This window comes from Diprion similis, chromosome 12, assembly GCF_021155765.1.
Source record: "Diprion similis isolate iyDipSimi1 chromosome 12, iyDipSimi1.1, whole genome shotgun sequence".
Taxonomy (NCBI): Eukaryota; Metazoa; Arthropoda; class Insecta; order Hymenoptera; family Diprionidae; genus Diprion; species Diprion similis.
The window spans coordinates 11,721,778-11,749,708 of NC_060116.1; the positions used below are offsets into that span (position 1 = coordinate 11,721,778).

Here is a 27,931-nt window from a genome sequence, read left to right on the forward strand (position 1 = left end):
ATGGAATTCCCTTATCCAGAGCAAAAAGTTGCCCCAACATCTGACGCAACGTGTCATACGCCGTGACGACGTGTATGTAGGTATTTCCTGAACACGACTCGTGTACTAGCCAAGCCCATATAGGATTCCTTGCAGTTTCACATTAGTGTCAGAGTGCCGCAGATATGTCGCCGCCGTTTATTTATGCGACTTGGAAAACAAATAGAAAGGTACATGAATAATTGTGTGACCTATAACAGTAGGCTTGATGGCGTTACAATATACCTGGTTCATTAAATGACTTATTCATTCATATATTTGGGAGTGACGCGAAGGAAATATGTGTAGATTGAAATAAGCTCATCGTCAATCGTATAGGAAAAAATGATTTATTCTAAAAACATAACGAGAACAACGAACATTAACAACAAAAAAATCTATGTACAGTATAAGCATTAAATTGCGATTCCAAGATCGGATACCAAGAGATTTTTTCTCTCTTTCTTTTTGGCAATTAGCGTCGATCATTGAAAGTAAATCTGCGCACGAATCAGTGCTTCCAGCCTCCGTGTCCTTTGCTGCTTTGGTGATGGAAGACGTGCTTGTATACCGGTACGTGGACGGCGTATGGTTTCGGGATTGGTACCGGGAAATGTTTTTCCACGGTGACAGGATACGGTTTTTCAACAACGTACGGGACCTGAAAGACAATTTTTTTAGTCATTAATTTCAGAGGAAATAAATACAGAAAAAAATTTAGTCGCTACTCGCTTGTATCGGAAACCGAATTCACATGCGTGCGGCTCGATTGTGTCCGTCTGACCACATCGCGTCCATGACTACTTACGCTCGGATATGATCAGTACTGTATATACTCGTAATATGTATAATAAGCGATATGTGCGGACTCTCACTTGGCTGATTTGTTCCGGATCGTTAGAAAGGAGAACGGAATTGCTTTGATGTGTTAGTCATTTTTGAGAATTCCAATTGGCGATGTGTATTACCTTCTTTTCCACGACGTAAGGCTCTGGCTTTTCTACCGGTATTTCAACGTGCTTGATAACTTCAACAGGAACGGGGTGCGGAACCTGCACTTGGACTTGGTACGGCTGCGGAATCGGGACTTTGATGTGCTGGGGAACAGCGACTGGCACCGGATGCGGTATTGGGATGGCGTATTTTTTGTATATCGGTATCTCGACTGGTTTTGAGGTTTCGTGATACGTCGTTCCACCGTGCCCATGTTCTTCTTCGCCGTAATGACTGGCTGAAGCTAGCCCCACTATCGTTGCCAATATCTAAATTAAACCAATCCACTGATGATCACCATCCTTTTTCTTACTCCAAAATTCATTTATCGGTTTTGAGTTTTGACTTGTGAATAAGAAAAAATAAAAAAAGAAAGAAAAAAAGCGAAACGGAAATTTTTTTTTCTCTCTCTTTTTCACGCACCGGAGCTACGTGCAGTTACTACTTACAAAAATCTTCATGGTCCTGATATATGATCAGGTGTGCCTGTGGTGTGTTTTTATTATACGAGGAACCTTATGGCACTTCGCTTCGGTCCGCGATGCTTTGATGCTTTCAAAGTCACGGCCATCATTTATATACTGCCGCTACTTTCTCCCTTCTCTCGGAGGCTGTTCCATGTTATTATGATTTCATTCCGATATTGGGGATTGAACGGTACTGCTAGAAACATTCCAAATTGGTGGAGGCTAGTTGCAGGTATTAGTTTCAACGCAAGCGCTTCGACCTCTTCGGTCTAATTAGATTGATTGTTCGTTTTTTTTCTGTTCCGTTTTTTAATCCACACACTAAAATTTTTAAAGTACCGATCTGATTCTACGTATATGTATAGAAATTGCAGTTTTCTCATCGGTTCTTTAGTCATTTATTTCACTTAGAATTTTTGTTTTAAATGATAGATTATAAATTTGATTACCCGGAAGAGGTTTTACACCGTTTTTATACCTTGATAGAAATTCGGTATTATTTATGCAAACAAAATTGACCATTCGAAAAACTGTCGTAATAGGTCAATAAATTTTAACACTAGGGAAAAGAAAGTGAGTGCTGTTTCACGTTCGCGATTGTAATTAATGGGTTTTCTACGTTTCCTGATAGATATAATAATAAGCGGCAGAAAACCGTCGCCAGAGTAAAATTCAAATTGGATTTCTCAAAGATTACGACGGCATATGATATGAATAATGAATAATAATTAATAATTATATAGTATAAACTCTATAAGAAATTTTCATAATATATAAAAAAGTTATTCTTCATCGATCAGCGATTCGATATTCATACAATTAATCATTATTTTCGGTAATCTGAAATGTGAAATTTGGAGCGCTTTATAATCGCGCGAATTGATTCTCGCGCTGAAGCAGGATTTGATCGAGTTTGGTAGGAGTAGGTATAATTAAAACAAAGTTAGCAATACAGCGTCCACCACTCCGCGGGGCGTTCCTCTCGATCGAAGACCCCTTCCAAAATCAACCATCAGACTGACAAGATTAAAGTAAAGAGGCTGGAGTGAAAGTGCGTCTCGCAAGTAAAAGTAGTTCTGCACGCTGCCGAGGCGGTGGATTCATAATATACAGGTATCAACGTACTTTACGTACATGCTCTGACTCGATACGGTAAATCGAATTCTAGTTCCTGTATAACTATTTGATCCTGATCTCTATGCTACCCGTTAAAATGATGACTTAAGAAATTTGAAGAATTTTCCGTTATTTGAAACCGATTTATTACAAGAGTCGAATATCATATACGTATACGTCAGACATAGAACAGGGACATAAATAAACATTTGCATTTTTATTTTTTATTTTTTATTAGAAATCATTTCTATAGAGAAAAATCAGAAAAAAACACTTATAAAAAATAAACGTAAGAAAATAATCAACAATACACAGTATAACATAAACAAATTCCTCCTATTTACATATGCATATAGTTTCTAATTTTTAAATTACTGCGGTTGCGGGTGCTGAATACGTTTGATCGATGCCAGCTGCATGTTGGAAAACGCCAATGGAATGAGGGAGAGAGGGGGGGGGGGGATATATAATCATTTTATTTCTTGGTAAAAGTATAAATGTGCTCAGGTAATTGTCTTTCTTTCCTCCTTACCGCTGCTTTTCAAATAATCACTTACGAAGTATTATTCTCTCCAGATGACTTTTTCCATAATATTATTCCATTGCCATAATAATATTCCTATTTTATGGCTACTCGTTTTGTCAAGCAGCGGGGTTTTTCCGGGGTTCCATATTCTTTTCCGGACCAACATTTGCGCAGATTTTTTGTAAATTAAGATAGTTGCGGGCTTATTGTATGGTTTTAAAATTTAAATGGTTATAGTCTGGCATATGACCGAAATTTAATGCCACCCTTTACCGTGTCCACCGGAGGAAGTGTGATGGAAAACGTGCTTGTAAACTGGCACGTGAACTGGGTACGGCTTGGCAATTGGAACTGGGAATTTCTTCTCGACGTATACTGGATAGGGCTTTTCAACGATGAAGGGTACCTGTCCGGATGCAAAAAAAAAAAAAAAAATTAAAACAACTAATCCAAACTAACTCTAGAATTTGTATTTCTTTTTTTTTTCAACGATTACTTACGTGCTTCTCGACGGTGTACGGCTCGGGCTTTTCAACCGGAATTTCAACGTGCTTTATAACTTCCACGGGGTAGGGGTGAGGGATCTGAACCTGGACATTGTATGGTTGGGGTATGGGGATCTTGATTTCCTGAGGCACTTGTACCGGCACGGGATGAGGAATTGGTATGGCTGTTGAATAGAAAATGCGCGAATGATTAATCGATTGATGAAGAATCGAACAGTTAATAATTTGTATAGAACTGGATGAACACTGTCTTCATGCAATTGCTTTGCACATGTTAATTAATACAAGACGGTGTCAGACTTACCATACTTTTTGTAGATGGGAATGTGCACGGTTTTTGTCTTTTCTTCGTAAGTTGACTTGCCGTGATCCTCTTCGTATCCACTGGCGTTGACCACCGCGGCTAAGGCCACAAATCCCAGGATAAAAATCTAGAATTCAATCATTTTCCTCATTATACGATCGTGGATTAGAACGAATTTTTGAATCTATTCAATTTATTCAGTTTTAGCGTTATTGATAATGATAAAGTTTGGCCTTCGATATTTTTTCATCAAACATATAATATAGGGACGCGAGTCTGCCATAATGCTTACAATTTTATTCATGTTTGTAAATGTGCGGGGGATGTGCTGACGCAAGGATTCAAGTGCTGAATGTCGTCAGGGGGCGAGATTTCAGCTTATATACTTGGATCGAATCTACCACCTTTCACCAAAAGCCTCCAGCATGGTATACACACACGCCTCTTCCGTTCTGAGACACGTAACTTGGGGAATGGTCTATACCTAAACATTTTCTACAGCACTCGAGACTCTAGCTTACAGATGCTGGTTAGATACCGATTTGAAAGGAAGTCCATTGTACAGAGCTAGAGCTCAGCTCTGTCTTTTTTACATCGTATCTTTGTAAAGCAACAGATTACATCTATTCTCATTCGCTATACAAAACCTTTGAAAACTCACCAGTACGACTGAATTTAAGTATCCTGAAGAAAAAATTAATTTCACCGGTTTTTAAAAACTAATTTTAAGTTTGATATATTGGTGTGTTTTAAGCTATATGCATATGTAGGCATAACAAAACGATATCGCTTTACTAAAATTAACAGTTTTCTCATTTCTCTTTTTTGCCAGAAATATCCTGAACTTTCGTTCGATCTCCTTATTTGAAAAAAAAAGAAAGATATGTACAATACACTTGAAAAGTAAGAGGACGAGAAAGGTCCAGGATAATATATTATTGACGCTGTACACTCGCCTCTCGCTAAGGTACAAAGAAATATCCCCGCGGCTGAGTAGTTATTACGCTTTTATACCGGAAGTGATTTGTTGAGTATGCTCAGCCTATTTCAACGTGCCCGGCCCTTATACACTTGTCTTTGTAATTGTTACGAAATTTGTATCTCAAGAATCAATCACCGTTGAAACTAATTCGGTAGATACATTTTTATGACTTTGCTACGCAAAAAGCAGAATCACGTTCACTCGTTCGGGGTTCTTCCTAAAAAGTAACCGAAAGTGTCCGTTCGAAATACTTTTCTATTCACGTTATGGTATTACGCACGTGTATTTGCGGAGTAAAACCATTCTCCGAGTGCTTGGTATCTAGTTTCATTTAGAAAAAAAACTGTAATTCTGTAAACGGACAATAACTTATCCAATACTTTTAACAAAGTTTGAAATGGTTTCCCTCCTTAGTTCCATGTAGAAGTACACGATGCCTCGCTGAGCATGTGGTAGATCGGATAATAAGCATGAATCGCATGGTTCGTCGTGCCGTGTAAAATGCTCTTCCGGGTGTCGTCGTAGGTGAAACTCTTCACTGGTTGGAACTTGGATGGGGAGGTTATTAATTACAGAGTAAGAGAATTGCTCTGGCGATGCGTTACGATTTATTAACTGAAGCGAATCAGAATCACGAAGCATTTTTATAACATATATGCCTATCCAGTACAGTACCTACTTTTCACTTCAAGATGTAATACAAGTTATAGAAATTCAAGAATCGATGCTTACACGTCGCGTACGCTTATTAATTAAAATGTTTGTACAGTTTGGAATTATCTTGACACTGATTGAAGCGGTTCTCCAGCAAGGCTCCATCGTCGAGTAATAGCTGTCAATACTTATCTTAAATACGATCGTATAGCGCATGAATAATGAATCGATCGTTGTTTGAAAACAGTTTCTATCCGAAGGTAGGTCAGCAATTAAAAACAGACGATGCAGGCTGAACGAATTGCTGAAGTTGTTCATCTCAGATCGTTCATAATCCATTAGTTCCGTACTTATATGTCCTGCTCATGCCGGGGCGCATTGGCTGACTTCCGGTAAATGTACGTAAACGCCTTGCGCTAAGAGACAATATGAGGTACAGGTAATTATTTTTATTGATTCGAATAAAGCTTGAGGCCATTAGAATGGGGAAGGTATTTGAAATGGGTGGAATAACTCAATAATAGGTTATAGCAACCTTTCGAATTGCTTTCACTGGGAAAACTTCCTTTCATAAGACGGCAAAAAAGCCCCGCGAAACAGCTGTCTCATGTGCACTTAGATTTTTTTCTTCCTCTTGTGTTACATGTGGATTTATCTCTTCCCGAATTATGTGCAAATAAGAAACTCCTCAAGTTCTGCAGATAATCGAATGTCGGCCGAATCTCATTGTCCAGCATCGAGCAAAAAAGAAAACCGATTGTCTCTAGGTGCAGGCATTTTGGCCAGAGATTCGAGTTTGGGTCAAATTGTGACGTATGATGCGGTTACGCTCTGTTATCCCCGAGACATTTGCCTTGACGACGACGAAGGTTTACTGTCTCACCCTGGCAGAAACATATTCGTCATGAATTTAAAAAGCCGGGACTTTCTTCACGCGGTGAAATGAAACGGTTGTTTTTTTTTTTTTTTTTTTTTTTTCTCTCAAATGTTATATATACCTGTAACGAGCTGTTTCGATATTCTCTTTTTGTATCTAGATTCTAGATGTACACACGGTGTATTGGTGTACAACATTGAATTTAACGGTGAATGTTAAAGCGACTAAAAAACGCGTTTGCCGTCTGCAAACTCCACCTGTGTAACGACAGGTCTATTATGTATCTTATAGTCCTGCAGAAAGAATAGACCAACAGTTTTTAAACTCGAGGAAATAATAAGGTATCCGATTAGTCGAGAATTTACTGATCGTGAGCGTGCGTTCAACTTTTATTACACTTTTACGTAATTTTTTTTCTCGTCTTCGCGCGAATCAGGTATGAGAGACGAGATTGAATTTTTTTAATTTAGAACGCACTTCTTGTGCACAAGGCGAATACTTTCCCTGTGCGAAACCAAGCAACTGCAGTAATCGTGGTAATGCGATAAAATCTTGATTTTTATTCTTCCCTTTTTGGCAACAAGCTTTTTTATGGATAACTACGCACGTTAGTCATTTTTTTTCGCAAAAAACAGTCATTACAAATTTGCAACTTCCCCATTCGATCTTACTTTTTCGTAACCAAGGAACATTTTAATGTGGTAATGGTAATGTGTGATAAATAATCTTGTGGAAACTTTTTTTGTATTTACGGTTCATCATTTCAAACAAAACAAATAATGTACAGCTAACAATACTTATACAACTATAAAAAATATACTAGCCTCGATTATCATTAACTTAAATATTTAAATACACCATGAAACAGAACGGTGCGTGACGTGAAAATCTGAAACGGTTACATGTGAATTGTTAAACGTCACTTGATAGCCTCGTTGCTAATTGTGTAAGGAGGGTCATATTCTGACGCTACGTTGCTTTTTCCTTCCACAAGTTACTGTTTTTTATTCAATGTCCTTTGCTACTGTGAACGACGGTTTTGTATACAGGAATTTTGATCGGGAACCGCTTGATGACTGGCACGGGAACGTGTTTGTACACCTTGAAAGGCACGGGCTTTTCCACCTTGTAAGGAATGATTTTCTCCACCGGAGTTGGCACCTTCTTTTCGACCTTAGTCACGACGTTTTTGATCACCTGGAATAGAATGACGCGTTAAGTTTGGAACAGGTTTTTCTGAGGGATGATCAACCTTACTTTTCCGAATAGTCTTACCTCGTATGGGACGGGCTGGGACACGGGAACCGCTACCGGATAGGGTTGCGGCACGGTTTGTATCACTGGATGAGGGATCTTGACCTCAACCGGCTTGACCACCGGAACTCCAATTTCCTTGACCACCGGGATAACGTGAAGCCCGTGTCCCACGTGACCCCCGCCTCCGATGCTAAAGACGGAATCCCAGCCTCCATGTCCTGTTGAATACCGAAATGGTTCAATTTTGGGTATGGAGTAACGTTTCCCATTTTGTGGGTTCAATAATACCGCGAGAGCTATTTCCCCATTTAATGAATCTTTGATGTCTCGCTAACAAGTCCCCAGAAATCGTCGGTTTTGGGGAGCTCCAGTTCTACTTGAGTCATCAAAATTACTCTTTACGAGCCAGAAACACACCTCCTAGATTCCAGCCGCCACCGTGACCTCCAAGGCTTGACTCGTCGAGGGAAATTGCCGGCAATTCGTGGCCGTGACCTCCCACGGAAATCTCCCCTAGACTCAGCCCACCGTGGCCTCCAATGTCCCAGCCTGACCCCTGACACCAGCCGACGATCCCCAGTAAAAGCACCTTCAAAATACACCTCGCATTAGGAACGCTTCACCGTTTCATATACAGCTATGATGAATTGTTTGAATGAATCTTATTTCACTATAGATTAGGATTAGGCACCCCAAATTTTATGGGGGTATAATATTCATCGGTTGTTTTTTATTCGATTTGCCGCACACTTGTCACTGATTTGGAACAAAGTTCATTTAATCATATTGCTAGTTCATTTAATTGAACTTTGGCTAATTTATAGGAATCTGGTTGAACTGTTACGTACGATTCTGTTCATGGTTGTCAGTTTTTGGGAAGAGGCAGCGAGACCCCTCGAAGTCTGAGCGAAGTTTCAGTTAACTTAAGCAAGAGATCTCTTTACGGGGGACTTATATACCTTGTGGTTGTTTGTCCCACTATCACCTTAAATTGCACTCACACACATTCACTCGTAGCAATCAAGTAGCTGTTCGCTTAGTTTATCAGAGCTGTGTTTCAAATACAGGCTCAATATTGTTACGGTACAAGTCCGGCAATAGCAGCAATACAGTGGCATTTTATGTCTTATATAATTGTTGCTTCCACTGGTATAAGGTACAGCATGCGGAATCACGAGGCTTCCGCCTTTCTTTCGTTAAACCGATTCAAGTAAGGAATTTTAGACGGTTATTTCAGATATATACCTCATATTTCAGGCATTTGTACAAAATCGTGCAAGAAGCCCAATACGTGTATGTTGTTAAATTATATTCGCTTCAGTGTAATGCGTAACATCGTTTTACAACTTTTTACTCGGCTGCACAGCTAATGGCTTCGATTCACCGGGTTTTATTGATGCGTAATATTTATACATCGAATCTCTTACCATTCATTCATTTTTCTATTTTACATGCGAACGTTTCGGGTATCCTGACGGTAGCAAATCATCGATGTGGACAAAAGTGGCACAGAGTCCTTTGTTTTAACTTCTGGTATCAATTGCATTGGCACTGACCAACCGATGAATAAAAAGCTGGATAAAGGCTCAAATTACGATCTATACAGAACTCTCGAGTTCTTTGGTCATTATTTAATTGTGTTTCTGTTATGCTGTGTGCTTTGAGCTCTTGTCATACAATCTGATCAGGCAGGAAAAATGTCATGATGGTTTTAGATTTTTTGCAAATTCAATCACGTGTATATATCATGTTAAATTTACAGTTTCAATCGGATCGATTTCTCAATGCCAAAAACTTTGCTAGATGTTCACTATGACCTAAATTCTGTTCCCTAAACAGTAGGAGATGTTTGTTTGATGTTCTAATAACACCGTTGGTTTCATTGAATGACGTGCTTTTAACATTTGACAGACGATGCCGCGCGTAGCTAAACGTAGTTCAACTCATGACAGTGAGAAATTTTGAGCGACGATGATGAGATGTATGATAAATTAATTGGGGGCTCGAGTTTACCGTTCTTAAATCCTTAAAGAGCACCTTCGCTTAACTACTCGACGTTTTTACGGTCTTTTTTTTTGGGCTCACGCGTCGGCGTCTGTTTCACTCTTCGTGCACAAGCATATGCGTGTATGCGGATCATAAATTTGAGTTGTTGATAGTCAGTAATAATTTTATTTTATTTGTTTTCCACCTTTTTTCTCAAGTATCGTAAAAACTGATAAAACAATTTAAGAAAGAATCTGGAGCTCAATTTACTTTCACTTATCATCAATTAGCTCATGAAATAGTTTGGTTCAATTTAAATAAGCTTGACACATTTCACGGAGTAATTATTTCATCTTTTTTTTTTTTTTTTCTTTACTCTCTCGATGTTTATCACCGGACCGGTTTTAATGAGTTCGTCATCCGTTGATCGGAGATAACTATAAATTAATGGTTACTGTCCTCCATTGTAATTACTAGTATGAGTCGTACTCTTGTCACGAACAGACTCCTATACTAAGAAAGTCAATCAAATCAAAGTAAAGTCACTCATCGTCAGGACGATAGGCCGACATCTCTCGTGTTTTTATTACGGTCTGACTGCTCGTGTATATAGTCTAGAATTTTCTATTTTAATGGGTCCAAAAGAACATACTGCGACAAATACGTAAATGGGGCAGGATCGTTTCTACAGATATCGTTTTTACAGAGCATATTTTGCCAGAAAGTTCGTTTCTACACAATCATTTTTGGCCTCCAATTACTACAAGTCGTTTCTACAGAATTTTGGTCTGGAAGATCGATTCTATAGAATTCGGTCCTAGAAGTTCGGTTCTACAGAAATCGAAAAAAAAAAAAAAAAAACGACTTCGAGTACCGAAATTTTTATTAGGGCACGTAATGAGCATTTAATGAAAATTTAATTACGCTATAACTCATGTTAGACTTTTTTGATCCTACCTCTGCAATTACTATCCATTCATCGTTAGTTAAACTAGATATGACTTGTTAGTATAACTACAGTAAGAGTTCGGCCACGCTGTTATAAGCGAGTAGTAAAAAAACTGTAAGATAATAACAGTCATTTCACTGTCTACGCGAATGGCCTGTATATTGAATATAACGTTCATTGATTACCGGAGTGTTGCACAATTTATGGTCACTGTCACTGCCAGCGAATGCAGACCGTTCATTCAAACTGAGGTGAGACTCCTTCACGCGTTGTTAATACGAACGTTACTTAGTCCTGAAGTAATCTTGCATTTCCAAGTTTCATTCGCACCTTCCGCATACCCTCGATAATTCGCGATATTAGTCACCGCACTGCCGCTCATTAGCTGCTTGAGCCAATTACGTGAGAAAGAAAGATTCCTGTGATTATCGCGGTGAGAAACTCGTTCCATTGTCGTACAGTGATTTTAGAAAAAGAATGAAAGAAAAAACAAAACGATCATTAAAGCAGCCTGCAATTATTCCTCACCGTGCACTCGGTTAAATTCTGTAATTGCGGTTCGTTTCCAACGAGTACAACTGATTGCGACGTTTTGTGCGGTTTCGTATGTTTCTGACGAATACCTGTGAAAGGTTTCATTAGGAGGTGTATATATACATCGCTTTTTCGAATTTCTCTTCTTGGTTTTGCACTCTGATAAACGGAAATTTCTATCGCTATCCGATTATCGGAATTATTTTATACACATACATGTGGACGTTTAACATCTTTCTAATCCTCAACAGGAACTAAATTCATTCAACGAGAAAACTGCGTCGGATTCATTCTATGATCTGTATAATATAAAATTACTGCTCTCGGAATACGATTTGACATTCTTGAACTCCTGATGAATAAGTAGTTTAAAAAATTGTTGCGTAGCCTTGAATTGACGGCAGAATTTTAACACGAAGGAAAGTCGAAAGATTATACCCATTGTTATGAAAAGCAACAACGTTTAATCAGTAAAAGAAAATCATGTACAAAAAAACAATATAATTAGTAACAAAATTATCAATAACAGTATACAACGCTTCAAATATATACAAAACAATAGATGTGTAAAAACTTAACAACCAGAACAGACATCGACCGATGACTTCTCCATGACTTTAGGGCCGATTCGTCAAATCACAAAATGTATACAAAAACCAAAACAAAAACTACAATCTCCTCTGACGTATTTTACAAATATTTAGTGATGATGACCACCGCCGCCTCCGCTTTTTGCGTGGTGATAGATGGTCTTGTAAACGGGAATCCTGATTGGATAGGGCTTGAATACGGGAACAGGAATGTGCTTTTCGATCTTGATTGGCACGTGCTTCTCAACGGCGACTGGAATGTGCTTCTCAACTGGATAAGGCACCTTCTTCTCGACGGGGACAGCTACGGTTTTGATAACCTGAATCGGCACGGGTTGCGATACCGGAACTGCGACCGGGTAAGGCTGCGGAACACCAACAGCAACCGGGTGAGGAACGTTGATTTTAACCGGCTGAGCGACAGGCACACCTGGAAATCGATCACAACGAATATAACACATCGCGAAGAATAACCCCCGAGCCATTTCCTCCCTGATAAAATCTGTCGATGATGAAAAAGCTGCCCTTAATCCTCACCGATTTCCTTGTAGACTGGAACCGCAACGGGCTTCGTCACTTCCACGTGTTCCGAGACTGGAACGCTTTGAACGTAGTTGTGACCACCGTCCAGGGAAATTCCGTGACCACCGCCGTCGCCCCCGTGATCACCTCCGAAGTTTTCGAAGGCTGCGTAGCCTTGGCTCTCTCCGAAACCACCGTGGCCACCGCTGGCACCAAAACCCTCGAAGCTCTGACCCCCATGACCCCCGTAACCTCCCTCGTAGCCACCACCCCCGGCCTCTAGATGGCTGCTGGATCCATCCGATCCTCCGTGGCCTCCGAAATCGTAGCCCCCGCCCTCACTTCCGGAACTTAAATTCTCGTAACCGGATCTCATGGATATGTGCTGCCCGTTGGTGTCGGACGATAAGGCTTGAGAATGATATTCCGGCTGGTATTGATACGGGTGATAAGATGGCTGCCAGGGCGCTGCGGCTGCCAGCGATAAGACGGAGAGTAAAAGTACCTGGAAGAGAAGAGGACAATTCGTTATTACTTTTTTACACAGTTTAGGTGAAACTTAATGTTTTCTTCTGATAAGAGTGAAATCAATTTTTTACTGACGACGGTTTTTCGTCTTTTTTACACGAATCATGATCGTTCATCGTCTTTACTCACGATTCTGTTCATGGCTAGGGACTTGAGCTTTCGTTGAGCACTAAGGCTGCTGTTGTGATGTGAGCCGCTTCTACGACTGATACAATTTCGATCATTTCTCGTCTTAATATACCGGGGAGCCTTTCACTCCTACGGTATTTATTTTGTCCCGATTGTATACCTTGCAGTCTTTCTTTCGACCGCGCGCAAATCTTCGCCGGTGGAATATAACGTCTCTTACATTGGACTCGGAGAACTATAGACCAGTCTTTGAACATCGAGGAAGAAACGATTGTCCGACAATTTCAATCCCGTTCTAAGAAAGCGTGTTCCACGCTCCGGTAAAGTTTTGTTCAACTATCATCTCTTCTACAGTATTCAGACAGTTTTCAATACTTTTCAGTCGCTTGTGTTGAGCCTCCTTACTCACTTGAGGCACACTCCATTCTTACACTTTACCATAAGACTATCGTGCATCTTGCACTATAATATGATCCAACGACGCGTAGGTACCGGAAGTACTTTTACTATTAACGCAGTGCTCCTTAGAATACAAACCATGCATAGAATCCTTTTACTCTCGTTTACACGTCGGGCAAATAATGAGCGCTGAATGACTGGTGCTTTTGTCGTTTATGCACATTCAATGATTAAACCGATCCTTCAAGTTTTTTTATGGTTAATAAACGAGTAAATTGGATGCGGCGAGTTGTGATAAGAAAATTTGCTTCAACACCTCGTAAAGTTTTCGAACACTTTCATAGGCTCTTAAGTCGTGGCTTTAAAATCTCAAAAACAGTTCTAACGAACTTTTAGAATTCTTAAAAAAACCGTGGACGTTGAAAGAAACTATCAATGAAGAGTTCTAGGAACTGCTAGACGTTTTCGTCCCATCAAGATCAAGGCTTTGAGGGCTTGGTCCATCATACCGATCACTCGGCACTCTGCGCTTCACAGACAGCCAGACATCATTCAATCCTGGATCTGAGTGCTGAGTTATTTAGTCCACCACGTGGAGAGAGCATGACGGGCTATTTTTTTCTATTGCCCTCTTCAGAATCACTTTAATGTGTACATGATTAAGAAACGGAAAAGTGCACGGGAAGTCGATGATTAATTATACCAGAAGCGCATGTATAACACTGGTATTATACTATTCCGATGTACGCATCCATCTCTGCCAATGAACAATTTTTTGCTTCGGGGTATCGAATACTAATAATCTTGACCCGATCATTGAGATCCATTTTCACGGCTGGCAATTTTCGATCCGTAAGCTTACTTACACATGTGCTCCATCTTCAAGGGAAATAGTTTATTCGTTTTTTTTTTTTTAAACGACTCCGACATTTTCGAGTGAAATTTTCGTGAATTTATACAGCGTATGCATATTTTTTTTTTTATTGTAGGGAAGTAAAGTAGAAAGAGTTTTTTTTTCTATATAATCATATTTAAATTAAACTTTTATTTTGTAAATCAAGTATAACAATATGTACAAAATTAACACTTATCTTAACACTAGTTATACTATTACACATGCATTCAAAGAACGGGTGTGCAATATTGTCATGGCTTAGCAGTGTGTATAAACGTCACACACTGATTATGTGTTAATGAGAAGGCGACTTAAGGCGATCCTGATTAATCACGCCCTTGGTACGTTCGTCGAAATATTGTCTCTGCATGGCTTTCCCTGCAGCTATAATCATATACTACAGACGAGATGCAGGCGTTCAAGTCACAACAACGACAACAACTTATCGAGAAAAGCGAAAATTAAAAAACAAAAACAACAAACAATCCAAAATTTTCCCACCGAACAAAAGGAACGACGGACTCGTTACTTATGGCATTTAATGATGGCTCCATCCGTGACTCTTGACTCTGTGGAACACGTGCTTGTAAACTGGAATGTGTATGGGGTACGGTTTTTCAACTGGTACTGGTATATGCTTCTCAATTGTAATTGGAACCGCCTTCTCAACTGGCACTGGGATTATCTTCTCCACTGGATACGGGACTTTCTTCTCAACTGGTACAGCGATCGTTTTTACCACGGGAACGGGTACCGGATGTGCGACGGGTACGTGGACCGGATAGGGTTGCGGCACCCCCACCGCTATGGGGTGAGGAATGGCTATGGCGACTGCCTGGGCGACGGGAACACCTGAAAAATGAATTTTATAAATCGGCATCACGATATCAGGTCCTACAATAAGTATACAATTTGAAAATTCTCCGAGCTGTTACCTATTTCTTTGTAAACGGGAACGGCGACTGGTCTGGTCACTTCGATGTGCTGACCCAGCGGTATCGTTTGAGCATGGTGATGCTGCACTTGGACTCCCCCGTATCCTCCACCGTAGTTGGATTCGATGTTGGCTACGCCTAGTCCACCGTATCCACCTCCGTAGTTCGATTCGATGTTCGCTCCATGGAGTCCGCTGCCGATTCCTCCTCCGAGATTGTATCCTATGTTCTGACCGGCACCGTATCCACCTCCGTATCCACCTCCGTATCCACCTCCGTATCCAACCTCTTGTCCGCCCCCGTAGCCTTCCAGTCCAGAGCCTCCGTAGGCAGAGCCATAAGACGCCGATTCCTGATGCTGCAAGCTCCCCTGGTTGTAATTATCCAGCCCGCCGAGGTTGCCGGCTACATTGCCATTGTCAATATTGCCGTATGAACCCGATGAGCCGATTCTGTTGAACGAAGTTAACGATCAAAATCGGTTTTTTATTATCGAGAGTCGGTAGGCTTTAGGAATTGGAACTTCTAGATGTACCCTGATCAGAGTTTTAGTATTTTTACACCTGATATCGGTTTACTCGTGGCACGTGCCTCTATGCAAATGAATTAAAATTCTGGTTTTTTTATTACTCGTCGTTTCGTTGATGATTTTAATATGTTACTAGCTGGTAGTTATTTTATAGTAGAAATTGAGAGTTGAATGGCACGATTTATTTCTTCTTTTTACAGTATCAATTTCACGCTGTTTTTACGATCAATTTATGAACTTACCCTTGCCAACCTCCGGTGGAATAGTCACTGGCCAGACTGCAGGTCGTGACTAATAAGAGGACTGCGACAACCTGAAAGAATTTTATATATATATTCATGAGTACAATACTGCTGAATCAAAAATTCTTAAACTGTACGGATCTACGTCTGAATTTGATCTAATCACGACGGTCATTGTTCATTAGCGTATGTTACGATGAGTGAATAAGCTGGTGACAGCAGCTGATTGATCTTTTTGCTCCAGTGTTCAATTATCTCAAATACAGCATTGAGAAATGCAGCATCGTCGAAAAAACGCGATCGAATTAACAAAGCCCGAGCGTATACAAGCGAACGAATGAGTAGATAGATCGATGTAAAAAGTTGAAATATTTAGAACAGCTTCCCTTTCGCTATTTATTATGTATACTATCTCTCGTCTCCCGTATGCATAGTTCATACTCTCGGTAAGAATCAGCTCCTTTCGCCAGTCGCTAAATTTTTTTCTAGCAAACAGATCACAGCGCGATGGGTGATCGGAGCTCTAAACGATGGTAAAAAGATAATCGAGATACTTTGATAGTTGTTGGGTATATGTTTACTCACGGAAGTGATCATTTTTCTTTGATTTAATGGGAAATATTATTCCAGATGAGTCGCCGATGGGACACTACAGTCACGAACCGATGAACCGTTGTTTTTATAGCTTGGCTTTCTCCCCTCTCGATCGGATTTCCGCTCTGCGAAAACCGGACCTTAACGTATACCAAGCCGTCCGTTTTATTGGCGACGTGTTGCGCCCGCCTAGATCTCCTAGTCGTTCGTCCACACCTGTCGTGCCGTTTTGATATAGCGAGAATATGCTCCTGACATTTTACTCGGAGATCATGAAACTCCTCGGGATCGTCGCGGTTCTGACTCGCGGCGGAATCGGAGTCGTCGTCAAGATCGAATAATGCCTTCAGCTAGTCTTTGTGTAATGCAAAGCGGTGAACGGTCGGCCGTTCTGCGCTTGAAACGAAAGTGTTTTCCTTTTTAATCCTGTTTCTTCTTTTCATTTTACTTATAGGTAAGTACTCGACAACGCCTTGGTTGCTTGTTTGCTCGTTTGCTCGTTACGCTTGCCCGGTGAAATGCAACAAGAATAAAGGAGCTTCGATGCGCCCGATGGTATCATTTTTATTTAATAATAATAACAACGATATTCATATCGTAGACGTATTATAGGATTATATTATACCACTTTCGTTTTTTCTCACTTCGGGAAATATATTTCGACGCGGTATATATCATTCGGAGATGTATCAAATGATAATCATCAAATGAATTCCATGACTGAATTAAGAAAGTGCTATTAATACCAACGTTGGAGAAACGCTTCCTATGGGAGAGGCTCGCAGTGGAATGAGTAAAATGTTTCAGTCCGAAAGTCCGTGTAGTAGATTGATCATAATCTCATAATTTGAATATTTTGGCGAAAAGTAATTAATCGTTCTACGTCGTATGATGCAGACCTGCTGTTGAAAGTTATGATATATTAGTTATTATATCTCAGCAAGGTTTAACTTACGGAATACTCTTTTAATTAATTCGTAACCGCGATAGTTATAACAGTGTACCTACTATTGTAGAACTGTTTCTTGTTATAAATTTCTAGATTTTTGAAACACGTGACACGATCGTGTGTTAAGTTTGTTTTCCAGGTTTCGAATCACTGGATCTCTAGATTATAATCGCGAGAAAGCTTCACGATTTTAAATGAATATACGAGCGGTATTTTTTCTCCTTTATGTGGTTTCTGTATCTTTCTATCCTTTCATTTGATTCTCAACGGAGACACACATGTCGGTTTATTTAAAGCAATAAACAATTACTTTAATGCGGCAACGCAGAAAAGATCTTCAATTTGTCCCGAGGGTCATTTTGGTAATGATGTCAATTAATTTTCGAGGCGGTTTTGGCTTTGCGAACATGACGGTAATTTCCACCAGGTAAAAGCCTCGCTTTGCACGCCAAGTTGCACTTCCATTTGTGCGTATATCTAGAGTGAGAACTCGTGGTGCAAAAAGTAAGAAGTTGCATAAAGTAAACGCCTCCGGCGACAGGTAGGCTGATCGTATAAACGCGTATAAATACACGCCACTCAATGGCAATGAAAGTGCCGCTTCAGGTTGCTGACTGTTGTACTGACCAAAGATCAGAGGATCATCGACTTCTGAAATATAAAACGATGAAGTAATTAAGATGGTTGCGGTTGATCCTGTCATCGATGAACTTCGATAAAATTCCATCACGGATTGACCTCACTTGGAATTTCGAATGCTCGCGATATCATCAACTCTGCTTTGATTCATAATCGAATGATAATTGATTCGGATCTGAATTCACAAAATCTGAGATTTCCTTCCAAACACGAGTGTTATTAGAGAGGAGTGTAATTGCGAGACAGGGTTCTGGTCGGTGGCTAGTGAGAGTACCGGATGGGCGGTGAATGTCCAACACGGATGAAAGGAAAGTATGTAAAAATGATAGCGCGAGCAAATAGATCGAAAGAGATCAAAAAACCGCAAATGAAAGTACCTACGGCGGTCAGGGCTTCCAATCTGGTCGCCGTTAAGGAGCCGCGACGTTTCTGCTCGGTTTTATTTTAACGACCACCACTTAAATGACGGTTCTCATCGTCAGACGCTGGTCCATCTCCCAGTTGGAAAGGCGGAGCTTTTCACTCCCCGAACGATGTTCATCACTCGCGGATCCAACTTGCAGAATTGCCGAGCCTCTTAATCGGGATGAAATTTTAGTCTTGTTCTATCAGCGGACCGTTTTAGATCACAGAGCCGCCAATTTTCAGAATCTATATCGTATAGTGACAAGCATGCTCGATGATAGAATCAAGATAAGATGACATTAGGTGGCCGGCAATTGGTCGATGAACTTACTTGATTCTCCTGGTAAGGTGTTCCGGTATTGGAGTGCCTTGCCTGACGGTTGTCGAGTAGTGACCGTTATACTTTCACTGCAATTATCCACCGTTGTTAGAGCAATGTCATTACCTCACCTTTCCTTTAGCCTTGGCTGCGGTTAATCTGCTGTACGTATCCACCTTTAACTTTATCACATCTTGTTAATAATTGGACCAATTATTTGTCGATGCTGTGGGTCTTATTGTTAGCTGTCGTGCATCCATAAATGGCTCGAAGCTCTTTTCCTTTGACATTGACTTGCGGCAGCAAAGCGTGATACCAATTTGTAACGGTTTTTTTTTCTTTTTTCTTTTCTTTAACACAAACGTGTTACTCACTGTGAGCTTGCGGCTCCTGAGGAGATCTTCAAACAAGTTGCGCATATCGCGAGGCCGCTGATTGATTGATCTCAAATAGACAAGGCTGTTGAAGGTAGAAAATTTCTGAGGGAAGATCAAATTGAAAGTATTTTGACATCGCGCTCATTTGAAGATACGTCTGTGAAACGCTGATCACGCTTTTACTCGGACCACGTGGCGAACCCAGCGTTCCATATTTTCGGCGCTTACCTTTTGACCTTTGAATTTGCCGGCAAAAAACAAGTTGTTTTTTTTCAGAGTATAATGCGACTAAACTCAGCGTGATCCTTTATTCGTCCCCATTTCGTTTGCCCATTTTTTTGCCATCGGAATTCTGTCGAACGTCAATTAGCAAAACTTTCGATCTGCATAATGTAGTAACGCTTTTTGATCCGGAGCAGCGAGTGCTTTGCTGGATTTGGTTGTGATGAATAATAACACGTTAAATTGGAGTTCGATTAACTTTTATTGGTAACGAGTACGTAAACATGTGAATCAATATAAAAACGCCTAACAACGGCCTTATACCATCACCACTTATTGTTAACTTATATTGATAATTGTCAAGTAAGTTGATTACATTGAATACGCATAATCAGCAGTCTCTTGAAGTATTTTTTTTTTTGTTTCTAAATCATTTCTTATCTGATCAGTATATGTATATTAGAGTATCGATTAACCCCATGAAGGATACGACGGTTTTTCTACCGCTGCATGTTGCAGAGCGTTAGCGATGGCATTTTCCTTCGCTGCAACGATGTCCTTTTGCTGAGTAAATGAAAAAAATAAAAAAATAATTAAAAAGTCTAACATTAAGCCAAATTAATAAAAAAAAATGTCAACGCACCCTGGCTTCTTCTTCGCTGATACTAATTTGCTTATCGACGTCTTGTTTCTTCAGTTCCGCGGCTGTGGCTGTGGCCGTTCTCTGGATGGCTGCAGCAGCGGCGGCTTCTCTGGCTGCAGCGACTCTTTGGGCAGCTGCAACGGCGTCCTTCAGGGTCGCAAGTCTTTGCTGGGAAGCAACCAGCTGTCTGGCACTGCCTCTGGCCTCGGCTAAAGCATGGGCTGCAATTTCTTGGGACCTTTGTTGCAAAAATACTAGTTGGTTAAAAAAAGACCATTCTTCAGGTTTCAGGATTAAGTCAAGAAAAGTGCGCAGTCACCTGTGAGCCGCCTCTCTGGCGTTCGCTTCCTTGACGAGGGCGATCTTTTGCTGAAGATGAGCGGCCTGCTTGGCATCCGCGACCCTTTGCTGCGCCACAAGGACGTTATGACTCGCATCCTTCGCCTGCTGGATCGCCTGGATCACTTCCGGCGGATAGGCGATGCTCGGTGTACCCGTCGGGAGATCTCTCAACGCCTTTTAATTCGGACGAAACGTTGAATTAATGTTAGTACGACGGTTTACCGATCAAAAACCTGTTTTTTCTCACAGTATTCTCGCCGGTCTATCACGGCACCATTCACTCACTTGGAGAGCGATGTTGTGCGTCGCCTGCAGCTGAATCTGACCCAAAGCTGCGTCAGGGTTGCCCCATCCACCAGCGACGTAGCCGACAGGCGTCCATCCGCTAGATCCGAAGGCTGGAGTCCCTCCGAAGACGTCGTATCCTGGGACGCCGAAAACTGAGACACCGCGTTTATCCTTCGGCTTGGAATCAGGAGATTTTTGGGTCTCTGTAACGGCGACAGCCATTGAGACGGACAGGAGAATCTGAATGTTGATATTTCGAGATTAGAAAGATGGTGGTTTGGATTAGCTTGTTTTTATAGATCTTGGTGCTGGCGTCAGTGATGGACGAATTACCAATAGAGCGGTCTTCATCTTGCTGATACCTCGGTGATGGCACTGGCGACTTCATCCCGATGATCCGACCCTTATATACCGCAAGAAAGACACCGGGAAACACGCCCATGGTTGTTAACGTAATTACAAAGTTAATTAAAACTACGTATCGCAAAGTTTTGCGTAAAAATACGAATCCCTAGATCGGACAAATTATAGGCCTTGGCTTCCTACTGCAGAAGATTGGGCGATGCCTTTCGCGAATACCGCTCTGCCTGTGTGCTACTACTCGGCAATCGGAAGACAGCTGGTAATTTTAGATCGTACCAACCTTCACCTTATCCTCAGATATCCACCTGCACCATCTATCGGTAAAGTATATTATGTACTTACCCATTTTCGTTTATTTGTAGAGATCGTGCGAACCGTTTATCAAGCCGATCAATGTTGGAGAGATAATTTAATAATCGTGGAGAAAGATACTTTGAAAAGAAAACACAGCTCTTAGAGAAAGTTTTATTTTGAAATACCCAATTTGTAGTATAAAACTGAGGCGTTATTACAGCAGAATTGAGCCACCGACGAAACGCGCTTATCACCGGGTTTGATCGAATTTTATGTCAAGTTTTTGTTTTTTAATATGCAGCTCGACTAAGGACATCTCGAAAATTGTTATTTTGTTTCTTATTTTGTATTGAAATTAACAGCAAACGACATATACGGTTAACTTGCATTTTATTTCGTAACAAAAAAAGTAATAATATTACAATTGTCTAATCATATTCGCTCGGCACGCTTGTAAGATCGTTACAAGTGTTTTCATGCCGCTTGAAATATATTTTCAAAACATTAGAAAATCCTTCATTAGAGTGGGTGAAGCTGGACAGCTGTAACATTATCGGGGTTTTCGTCAAATATCTTGACAATTACCTGGATTTCGTCGATTTTGCATACAGAAGCACAACGTTAGCTAAATTTTAAGACTAGTTCGGATTCTTAAGAACGACATTATAATTTTTTGCTACAACATTTTGAATATTTGACTCGAAAGTCGAATTCGTATATAACTCGAAAATAAAATCTTTCAATGCGTTATAATAGGTATTTGGGGGGTAATTTTTTACCGATATTTCGAACTCGCAAAAAGAGTTTGGTTGAAATCGGCAATTATCTGCTCAAACAGTGGCAGAGTATCGCTGAAACAGCCCGAGGGTAAAAACTTAACATATTTATAAACATACGAGTATATTATAATATACTTAACAAATTAACATCGTACGTGGCTTCTGATTTCCTAAGCATTTCTCATCGAGCCATGTAGTCTTGTAGTCCAATAGAGTCGAGTGAAAATGGAATTCAGCAATTTTTCGCCCTTTTGAAAGACAGCGTGCGTCGTCACTCGAGGGGTTGATTATAAGCCCGGACCAATTTGGTTCTGTGATTCGTCCCGTTATGGATTAATTACAGTCTAGTGAGAATTATAATTATGCTCAAACTACCGATTAGATGCCGGCTAGATCTTGCACGATTTTCGGTCTCATTGGATCAATCGCGAACGCGTCAAAGCTGAACGTGGAATCTGGTTGTGCCAAACTTCTTACAGCGGTACTTGCATGGCCGTGATAATCGCGGGTTTCCGGGGTCTTTTTGTTGTCCGACTTCCATGCGCTTCCGGTGGAGTAAGAATAAGAGTCACCCTTTTCGTATCCGTTGTCGTTTTCCGGCGACTTGTAGGACGACCTACTCGATTTAACGTAAGAGTCCTTCTTCGGGGACTTCTTCACTGCGGAATACGAGTCTCCGGTGGGACTCTTTTTGTATTTTGAATACCCTTGGCTCTTGGGACTCTTGTAGCCGAATGAGTCTTCGTGAATTACCTTCGGCGATCTGTTGTAGGTTCGGATATTTGACCCGTAACCTTCGCTGTCACCGCTCTTCGGACTCTTTCGGTACTTTCGCGATGAGTGACTGCCGTAGTGTCTGCTCTCTTCAGGCTCTTCTTCCTGGGCCTGATGACGAGACTCTTTAGGTTTAGAGTTGTACTTTGTAACAGGCTCCGTACCTTCGATTTCCGGTACCTCCTTTATGTGGACGTATTCTGGAGGGACACATCGGTTAATCAGTGTTAGGATAATCGTCATTTGCAGTGACAACTGGATCTATCAAATACTTAGAAATTTTTTTTATCTACTTACTGTTCTGCGGAAGTTCTCTTTTGTACGAGTCTTCGAATTCCTGTTCGAAGTCTTGCCCGTAGGAATTGAACGCCGCGAGTTCACCCTCTTCTTCCGCTTCCTCTTGTCGCTCGTTCTTCCGGCTCTCCTCTCCTGAATAATCGTACTTGCTTGGTCTAGATTGGGGGGATCTGTAATCGGCATGGTGGGTCGTCGAGTGTCCGTCATACTCGTCATCGTCATCGGCAGACGAATGGTGATGATACCTCGACGAGGGTCCGTCGTCTTCAGCTTCTTCGTCCGACGAAGGCCTTGCGTACCTGCCGAATTTATCCTCGTATGACTCGAAGGGGTAGCCGGTGGATGGCTTGAAGTCACTTTCCCCGCTGGACTCCTTGACGTACGATCCACGGTGCGGTGATTCGTCCTCTACGTCATCGTGCTGAGGACCGTACTCCCTCTCGATCGCTCTGTAACCTGGAAGAACAACAAATTAGAACCAATCCAAGGAGGTGATCATTCTTCGCCACGTACCCTCGTCCACTTCGTCCTCGTCAAAATCGTGGGGATCGGGCGCGGGCGGCTTCTTCTTCTTGATTATTTCAACGTCATCGCGATTCTCTTCCAAGGGTCTACCGCTCACCAAAGGGTGTTCAACTACGGAAGATACCGGACGGATAACTGGTACGACTGGTGCTGGTGTCACTGCTGGTACTATTGGTAGAGCTGGTTTCCCCGCGAAGTGGAGTTGGGGTTGATTCTTGAGGTGCTGGTAACTGCCTATCGTAGGTCTTTCCTGGTTGTAACCTAGTCCCGTGTTGATACTGGCACCCTTGTACTGCGGAAACTCAGGACTGCCATTGGCGCTCTTTACTGGAACTACTTGAGGTTGATTGGGTTGTTGGTTGTTTAGGAACGGCAGAAGATTCGGCGTCAAGCTCTTCGTGAAGTCGGCCAGAAAGTTGAACTCAGTTTGTGCTTGAGTTGGTGAGGCTGTCTCCAAAGCAATTGGCTGACTGTGGATGACCTGAGCAAATCCCGGGAAGTCTTTGGCGCTTTGCAGCTGAAGAAGTGGTAGCGGTATCTTCTTACCCTCGAAGTTTACCGTCAATGGACCTAAACTGGCGCTCTGCTGGACAGCCGGTATGAAGTTGGAAGCGCTTTGATGGTACGGTGCATACATCTGGGTAAAACCTGAACTCCTTTGCTCAGGAACACTGGTTTTTGGAGCATTTCGCTGAACTTGGGAAGATGCGGCGAGAGCTGGACTAGCCTGCAGGAAGTAAGGCGAGGCTTGGGTATAGCTCGCTGCTTCTTGAATCGGGTAAGAGAATAAGTTTGGATCAATGTACGACACCGTCTGATGATTTGGCGCGTAAGTCACTTGCGACTTTTGGGCTGCATGTTGCTCGAACGGCGCCTGGAAGAGTCCGGCATTCTGCCGATTTTCGACGGGACTAGGACCGGTGGTGAAAATCGTGTAGTACGGAGTGTTGAATACGTCCGCACTTTGAAGCTGCCCACTTTGGACATTTTGGGCCTGAGATAGGCCGGTCAAAGGTTGTGCGTTTTGGAACCTACCAAAGTTCGGTACGTCCTGAGTAGTCACCGGCTGAATTCGAGGCGTGAACACTGCCGTGTATCCGGAGTTATCAGCCTGGTTTGCGGTCCCATGATTCTGTGAAGCGCTGTAACCAACATTTCCATAAACTTGTCCAGCATTTCCGTTATAGTTTTCTTTAGCCGCCGTGTAACTTTGGCTGGGATACCCCGAAGCTTGCTGACCACCGGCGTTCTGATTGTTATACGTTATTTTTTGGTCGTAGATTTTTGCGGGGGAATACGCGGCCGTTGGTTCAGGGTTGTTGCTCTGCTGAACGTATTGGCCACTATTCTGACTCGAAGCAGTGGGACTTGTGCTTGGATTAACCGATGGCGACGGGTAGCCGTTCTGACTGGCCCAACTCTTTGTTCCAATCTGAACGATCCCGCGTTTCAACTTTGCTCCAGTGGCTTCAGCTGCGTTAGCCGATGATGTCGATGCTGTTGGTGATCCTGTGGAGGCAACGGCATCGTTTGATCCCGCTGCTATCGCAGCCGCGAAGAAAAGCGCTGCACTGTATACCTGCAACAAATAAACGGTCGGTAATGTTTATCGCAAAAGGTGTGTCACGGTTTTTTTTTTTTTTAGGTGTTAGTGGATCAAGATGTGGATCTATGCATCTTTGGCATATTGTTAAATTGTTAATAACACTTCAATATATACACTTGTATCACACAGGTTTGGAAGGCCGAAATTTTCAAGATATTTTTTACAATCTACCCCAATCCGAAATACTAGACATTCCCGATGTTTCGAAATACATTCTTTTCAACGTACCAGCATAGTACCCATTTTCGGATACCGTACAGTTCAATCGCTCGATGCCAACTGGCGTGATTCGTTATTCCACGCTCTTTTATATTCCATGACAGCTGATGCGGATCGACTGAGCACAAGAGACTTTTCTAAAATGTATAAAAACTGTGGAGCTGAAAAACCGCCGAACCTCCCTGCCGTGTCGCGCCGTTGTATTACGGACGAGTTGCGGACAGCATGCCTGTCATCACAGTTGCCGAGTATCTAAGGCGCATGAGGTTGTATTAAAAAATACATTCTTCCATGACTAATGAAGGTTGCTTACCTGCCGTGCTGAGAAAGTTGTAGGCAAAATATTTATTTGATCAAACAATTGTACGCGGTATATTGAATCTTATCCATCGATGGGTTTTTCTTTTTTTTTTCATTTTCTTTTCTTTTCGCACGTTCAGACCATAATTGTCCGTTTGACCCTTCGTGTCGGCGATAAAAATTTCTTTACTACCGGAAATTGAGAGTACAAATATATTTGCTTATACATTTATTCATTTGGTTCGCGGGTTCGGCCTTGCGTGACGTTATGGTATGTTAGACGTGGATATAATGTACCCGCCAATAGTAACCAAGTTCAGTTATTTATTCATATTATAATCAACGTCTCAGCCGAATGATCTTGTACAATAATATTTCACGCTTTTTCTAGATCCGTGTTTTCGATTATCTCTTTTTATAACGAATTCAAATGTCATCGTTGAAACTCTGTCACCATTCCTATTCGTTAGCGATTGTCAAAGCAATTCTTGTTAACAATTATGAGCTCATTTAACGCTCTCTCTTTCGATTGTTATGCACGTTATATGTATAGATTGACACAAAACCTTCCAGCCCTCTGTTCGAGTGGCACGGTATCCGAAGATTGGTATCGATCGCAATGATGATATATTGATAAATTGGATGAAGTAAGGTGTTGAGTAATTTTGAGTGGTGAATAATCTGATTTAAGTGAAAAAACTTGGCTGATTGCTAGGTTGTAGCCAAAGTTACGACATAATTGGAATTATCTTTCTGATCTACTGTTACGGATACCATTGAACCCAAGAAATATGTGGTATTGTGGTTACGGTGTAGCGATCAACTGAATTGCTTATTACCCAGAATCCAAGGTAGATGGATTTGGAAAGAGAATGTGGCATTTGAAGAATGAAGTCATTGCAGCTTTTTCCAGTGACTGCAGAATGCAGTTACGCTCTATGAAAGTGAAAACTAATTTGGTTAAGTTCGGATAACTTAACTTAGTGTCCCGTCTGCTCAATTAATTTAACGTTGATCGTACCTGACGATCACCTACTTACTTACCATCTGCAAGAAGTAAAAATAGTATAAACAATCAACGATATTCGCGTTCTTCGTGACTTGCATAATTGATTGTTATGTTCGTTTAGTCTATCGCGGTTCTTTCAATTTTCACTTTTAACGCAATCAATTTCTATCGATCGATCAGCCGACGAAATTACTCGAGGTTACAATGAAATTTACACTGTTTGTTATTAGAGAACCGTAATAGGAATTTTCCATCGGTTAAACAATCCTTTAAAGCTGATGGCCTTTTATTTTCATTGATTTCTTATGTACTAAACATTAGAGTATAAATCATAACGAAATAATTCAGTCAATATAATCCATCAGGATGTCCTAATTCGAGCTTAAAACTAATTGTAAATTCTAATTGATAATAATGCGTACGTATACGAGAGAAAAAAAATACAGAAAATATTTCATATTATAAGATAATTTGTGTGTTGCTTTCTCATTTAGTCAGCAGTTACTGCTAATATTATCGCGATCGAGTATTGAAATTTAACGAATTCTGCTAATCCTGCTCAAGGTCCATGTGTAATCGATTATACAATAAAGCAAAGACTATAATTGCAAGGGAGAGCCTCGTGTAATACTTCTAAAGTTGCAAATGCATTGGCAAGCAATAGTTGCGACGCGTCGTTTCTCAAATATTTGTTTTATCGACTTGTCATGCGATTTTGTCAGGCTCACCTTGAATCACGAAATTTCTAGCAAGTAATAGACTGGGCTTAACAACAACGATGTAACGTAACGTCTAAATTATTCATACAATCTATATAACAGTATAATTATTGCACATGTAATAGCTATAGAACCCCACTTTTTAGCGATCGCGTCGAATTTGTGTTCATCGCCTCAAAAATCTTGTGGTCCGATTTCTCCTCGAATGTTTTTGATATCTCTGGGGAAAACTCAGCATTTCTTTCATCCCAACGCTCCGTGTCGTTTTGAGACTCCCTTTCTCTCTCCTCCGCTTTTCCTTCTTTCGTCCCGAACTGATTCTTCGTATTT

At 41.2% G+C, this 27,931-nt stretch overlaps 4 protein-coding genes across 5 annotated transcripts; all 4 read right to left on the reverse strand.

The window, feature by feature from the left end:
* Positions 1–347: 347 nt before the first annotated feature.
* Positions 348–16,607, reverse strand: LOC124413653. The gene is made up of 33 exons (XM_046894374.1): positions 16,524–16,607; positions 15,939–16,009; positions 15,168–15,619; positions 14,773–15,084; positions 14,072–14,172; positions 13,348–13,400; positions 13,182–13,233; positions 12,939–13,058; positions 12,297–12,786; positions 11,872–12,189; positions 11,164–11,258; positions 10,774–10,895; positions 10,063–10,123; positions 8,783–8,890; positions 8,549–8,602; positions 8,118–8,289; positions 7,719–7,918; positions 7,469–7,640; positions 6,685–6,807; positions 6,565–6,606; positions 5,645–5,925; positions 5,293–5,527; positions 4,592–4,614; positions 4,223–4,285; positions 3,931–4,057; positions 3,621–3,790; positions 3,383–3,526; positions 3,201–3,322; positions 2,432–2,561; positions 1,594–1,747; positions 1,520–1,563; positions 987–1,280; positions 348–679 (listed from the first exon to the last, which is right to left on the reverse strand). Exons 1-33 carry the CDS (start codon positions 16,533–16,535, stop codon positions 530–532), a joined length of 5,067 nt encoding a protein of 1,688 aa, XP_046750330.1. The 5' UTR covers positions 16,536–16,607; the 3' UTR covers positions 348–529.
* Positions 7,200–8,639, reverse strand: LOC124413232 (mantle protein-like). Its single transcript, XM_046893681.1, has 4 exons — positions 8,549–8,639; positions 8,118–8,289; positions 7,719–7,918; positions 7,200–7,640 (listed from the first exon to the last, which is right to left on the reverse strand). The coding sequence occupies exons 1-4, from the start codon at positions 8,558–8,560 to the stop codon at positions 7,452–7,454; spliced, it is 573 nt and encodes a 190-aa protein (XP_046749637.1). The 5' UTR covers positions 8,561–8,639; the 3' UTR covers positions 7,200–7,451.
* A 3,173-nt stretch (positions 16,608–19,780) lies between the features above and the next one.
* LOC124413231 lies at positions 19,781–21,082 on the reverse strand. Its single transcript, XM_046893680.1, has 5 exons — positions 21,050–21,082; positions 20,714–20,956; positions 20,406–20,602; positions 20,087–20,324; positions 19,781–20,007 (listed from the first exon to the last, which is right to left on the reverse strand). The coding sequence occupies exons 1-5, from the start codon at positions 21,065–21,067 to the stop codon at positions 19,915–19,917; spliced, it is 789 nt and encodes a 262-aa protein (XP_046749636.1). The 5' UTR covers positions 21,068–21,082; the 3' UTR covers positions 19,781–19,914.
* A 667-nt stretch (positions 21,083–21,749) lies between these two features.
* On the reverse strand, positions 21,750–25,629 carry LOC124413221. 2 transcript variants are annotated; one of them, XM_046893657.1, is made up of 4 exons: positions 25,583–25,629; positions 23,737–25,327; positions 23,224–23,679; positions 21,750–23,126 (listed from the first exon to the last, which is right to left on the reverse strand). In XM_046893657.1, exons 1-4 carry the CDS (start codon positions 25,595–25,597, stop codon positions 22,531–22,533), a joined length of 2,658 nt encoding a protein of 885 aa, XP_046749613.1. In that variant the 5' UTR covers positions 25,598–25,629; the 3' UTR covers positions 21,750–22,530. The 2 variants fall into 2 exon arrangements, with proteins under 2 accessions (XP_046749613.1, XP_046749614.1); XM_046893658.1 differs by having other exon boundaries at positions 22,925–23,126; positions 23,220–23,679.
* Positions 25,630–27,931: the final 2,302 nt, after the last annotated feature.

What these genes read in the sequence shown, in the direction of transcription:
- LOC124413653 (XM_046894374.1), bottom strand. An exon ending in TTACAAACATGAATAAAATT is followed by an intron (nt 4,058 to 4,222) that starts GTAAGCATTATG and finishes ATTGAATTCTAG; the next exon opens with ATTTTTATCCTGGGATTTGT. An exon ending in CGTACACCGTCGAGAAGCAC is followed by an intron (nt 3,527 to 3,620) that starts GTAAGTAATCGT and finishes GCATCCGGACAG; the next exon opens with GTACCCTTCATCGTTGAAAA.
- LOC124413221 (XM_046893657.1), bottom strand. An exon ending in CGAGGACGAAGTGGACGAGG is followed by an intron (nt 23,680 to 23,736) that starts GTACGTGGCGAA and finishes TTGTTCTTCCAG; the next exon opens with GTTACAGAGCGATCGAGAGG. An exon ending in AAGAGAACTTCCGCAGAACA is followed by an intron (nt 23,127 to 23,223) that starts GTAAGTAGATAA and finishes GTGTCCCTCCAG; the next exon opens with AATACGTCCACATAAAGGAG.
- LOC124413232 (XM_046893681.1), bottom strand. An exon ending in TGGCGGCTGGAATCTAGGAG is followed by an intron (nt 7,919 to 8,117) that starts GTGTGTTTCTGG and finishes GGTATTCAACAG; the next exon opens with GACATGGAGGCTGGGATTCC. An exon ending in CCCAGCCCGTCCCATACGAG is followed by an intron (nt 7,641 to 7,718) that starts GTAAGACTATTC and finishes ATTCTATTCCAG; the next exon opens with GTGATCAAAAACGTCGTGAC.
- LOC124413231 (XM_046893680.1), bottom strand. An exon ending in GCCAGAGAGGCGGCTCACAG is followed by an intron (nt 20,325 to 20,405) that starts GTGACTGCGCAC and finishes TTTGCAACAAAG; the next exon opens with GTCCCAAGAAATTGCAGCCC. An exon ending in TCAGCGAAGAAGAAGCCAGG is followed by an intron (nt 20,008 to 20,086) that starts GTGCGTTGACAT and finishes TCATTTACTCAG; the next exon opens with CAAAAGGACATCGTTGCAGC.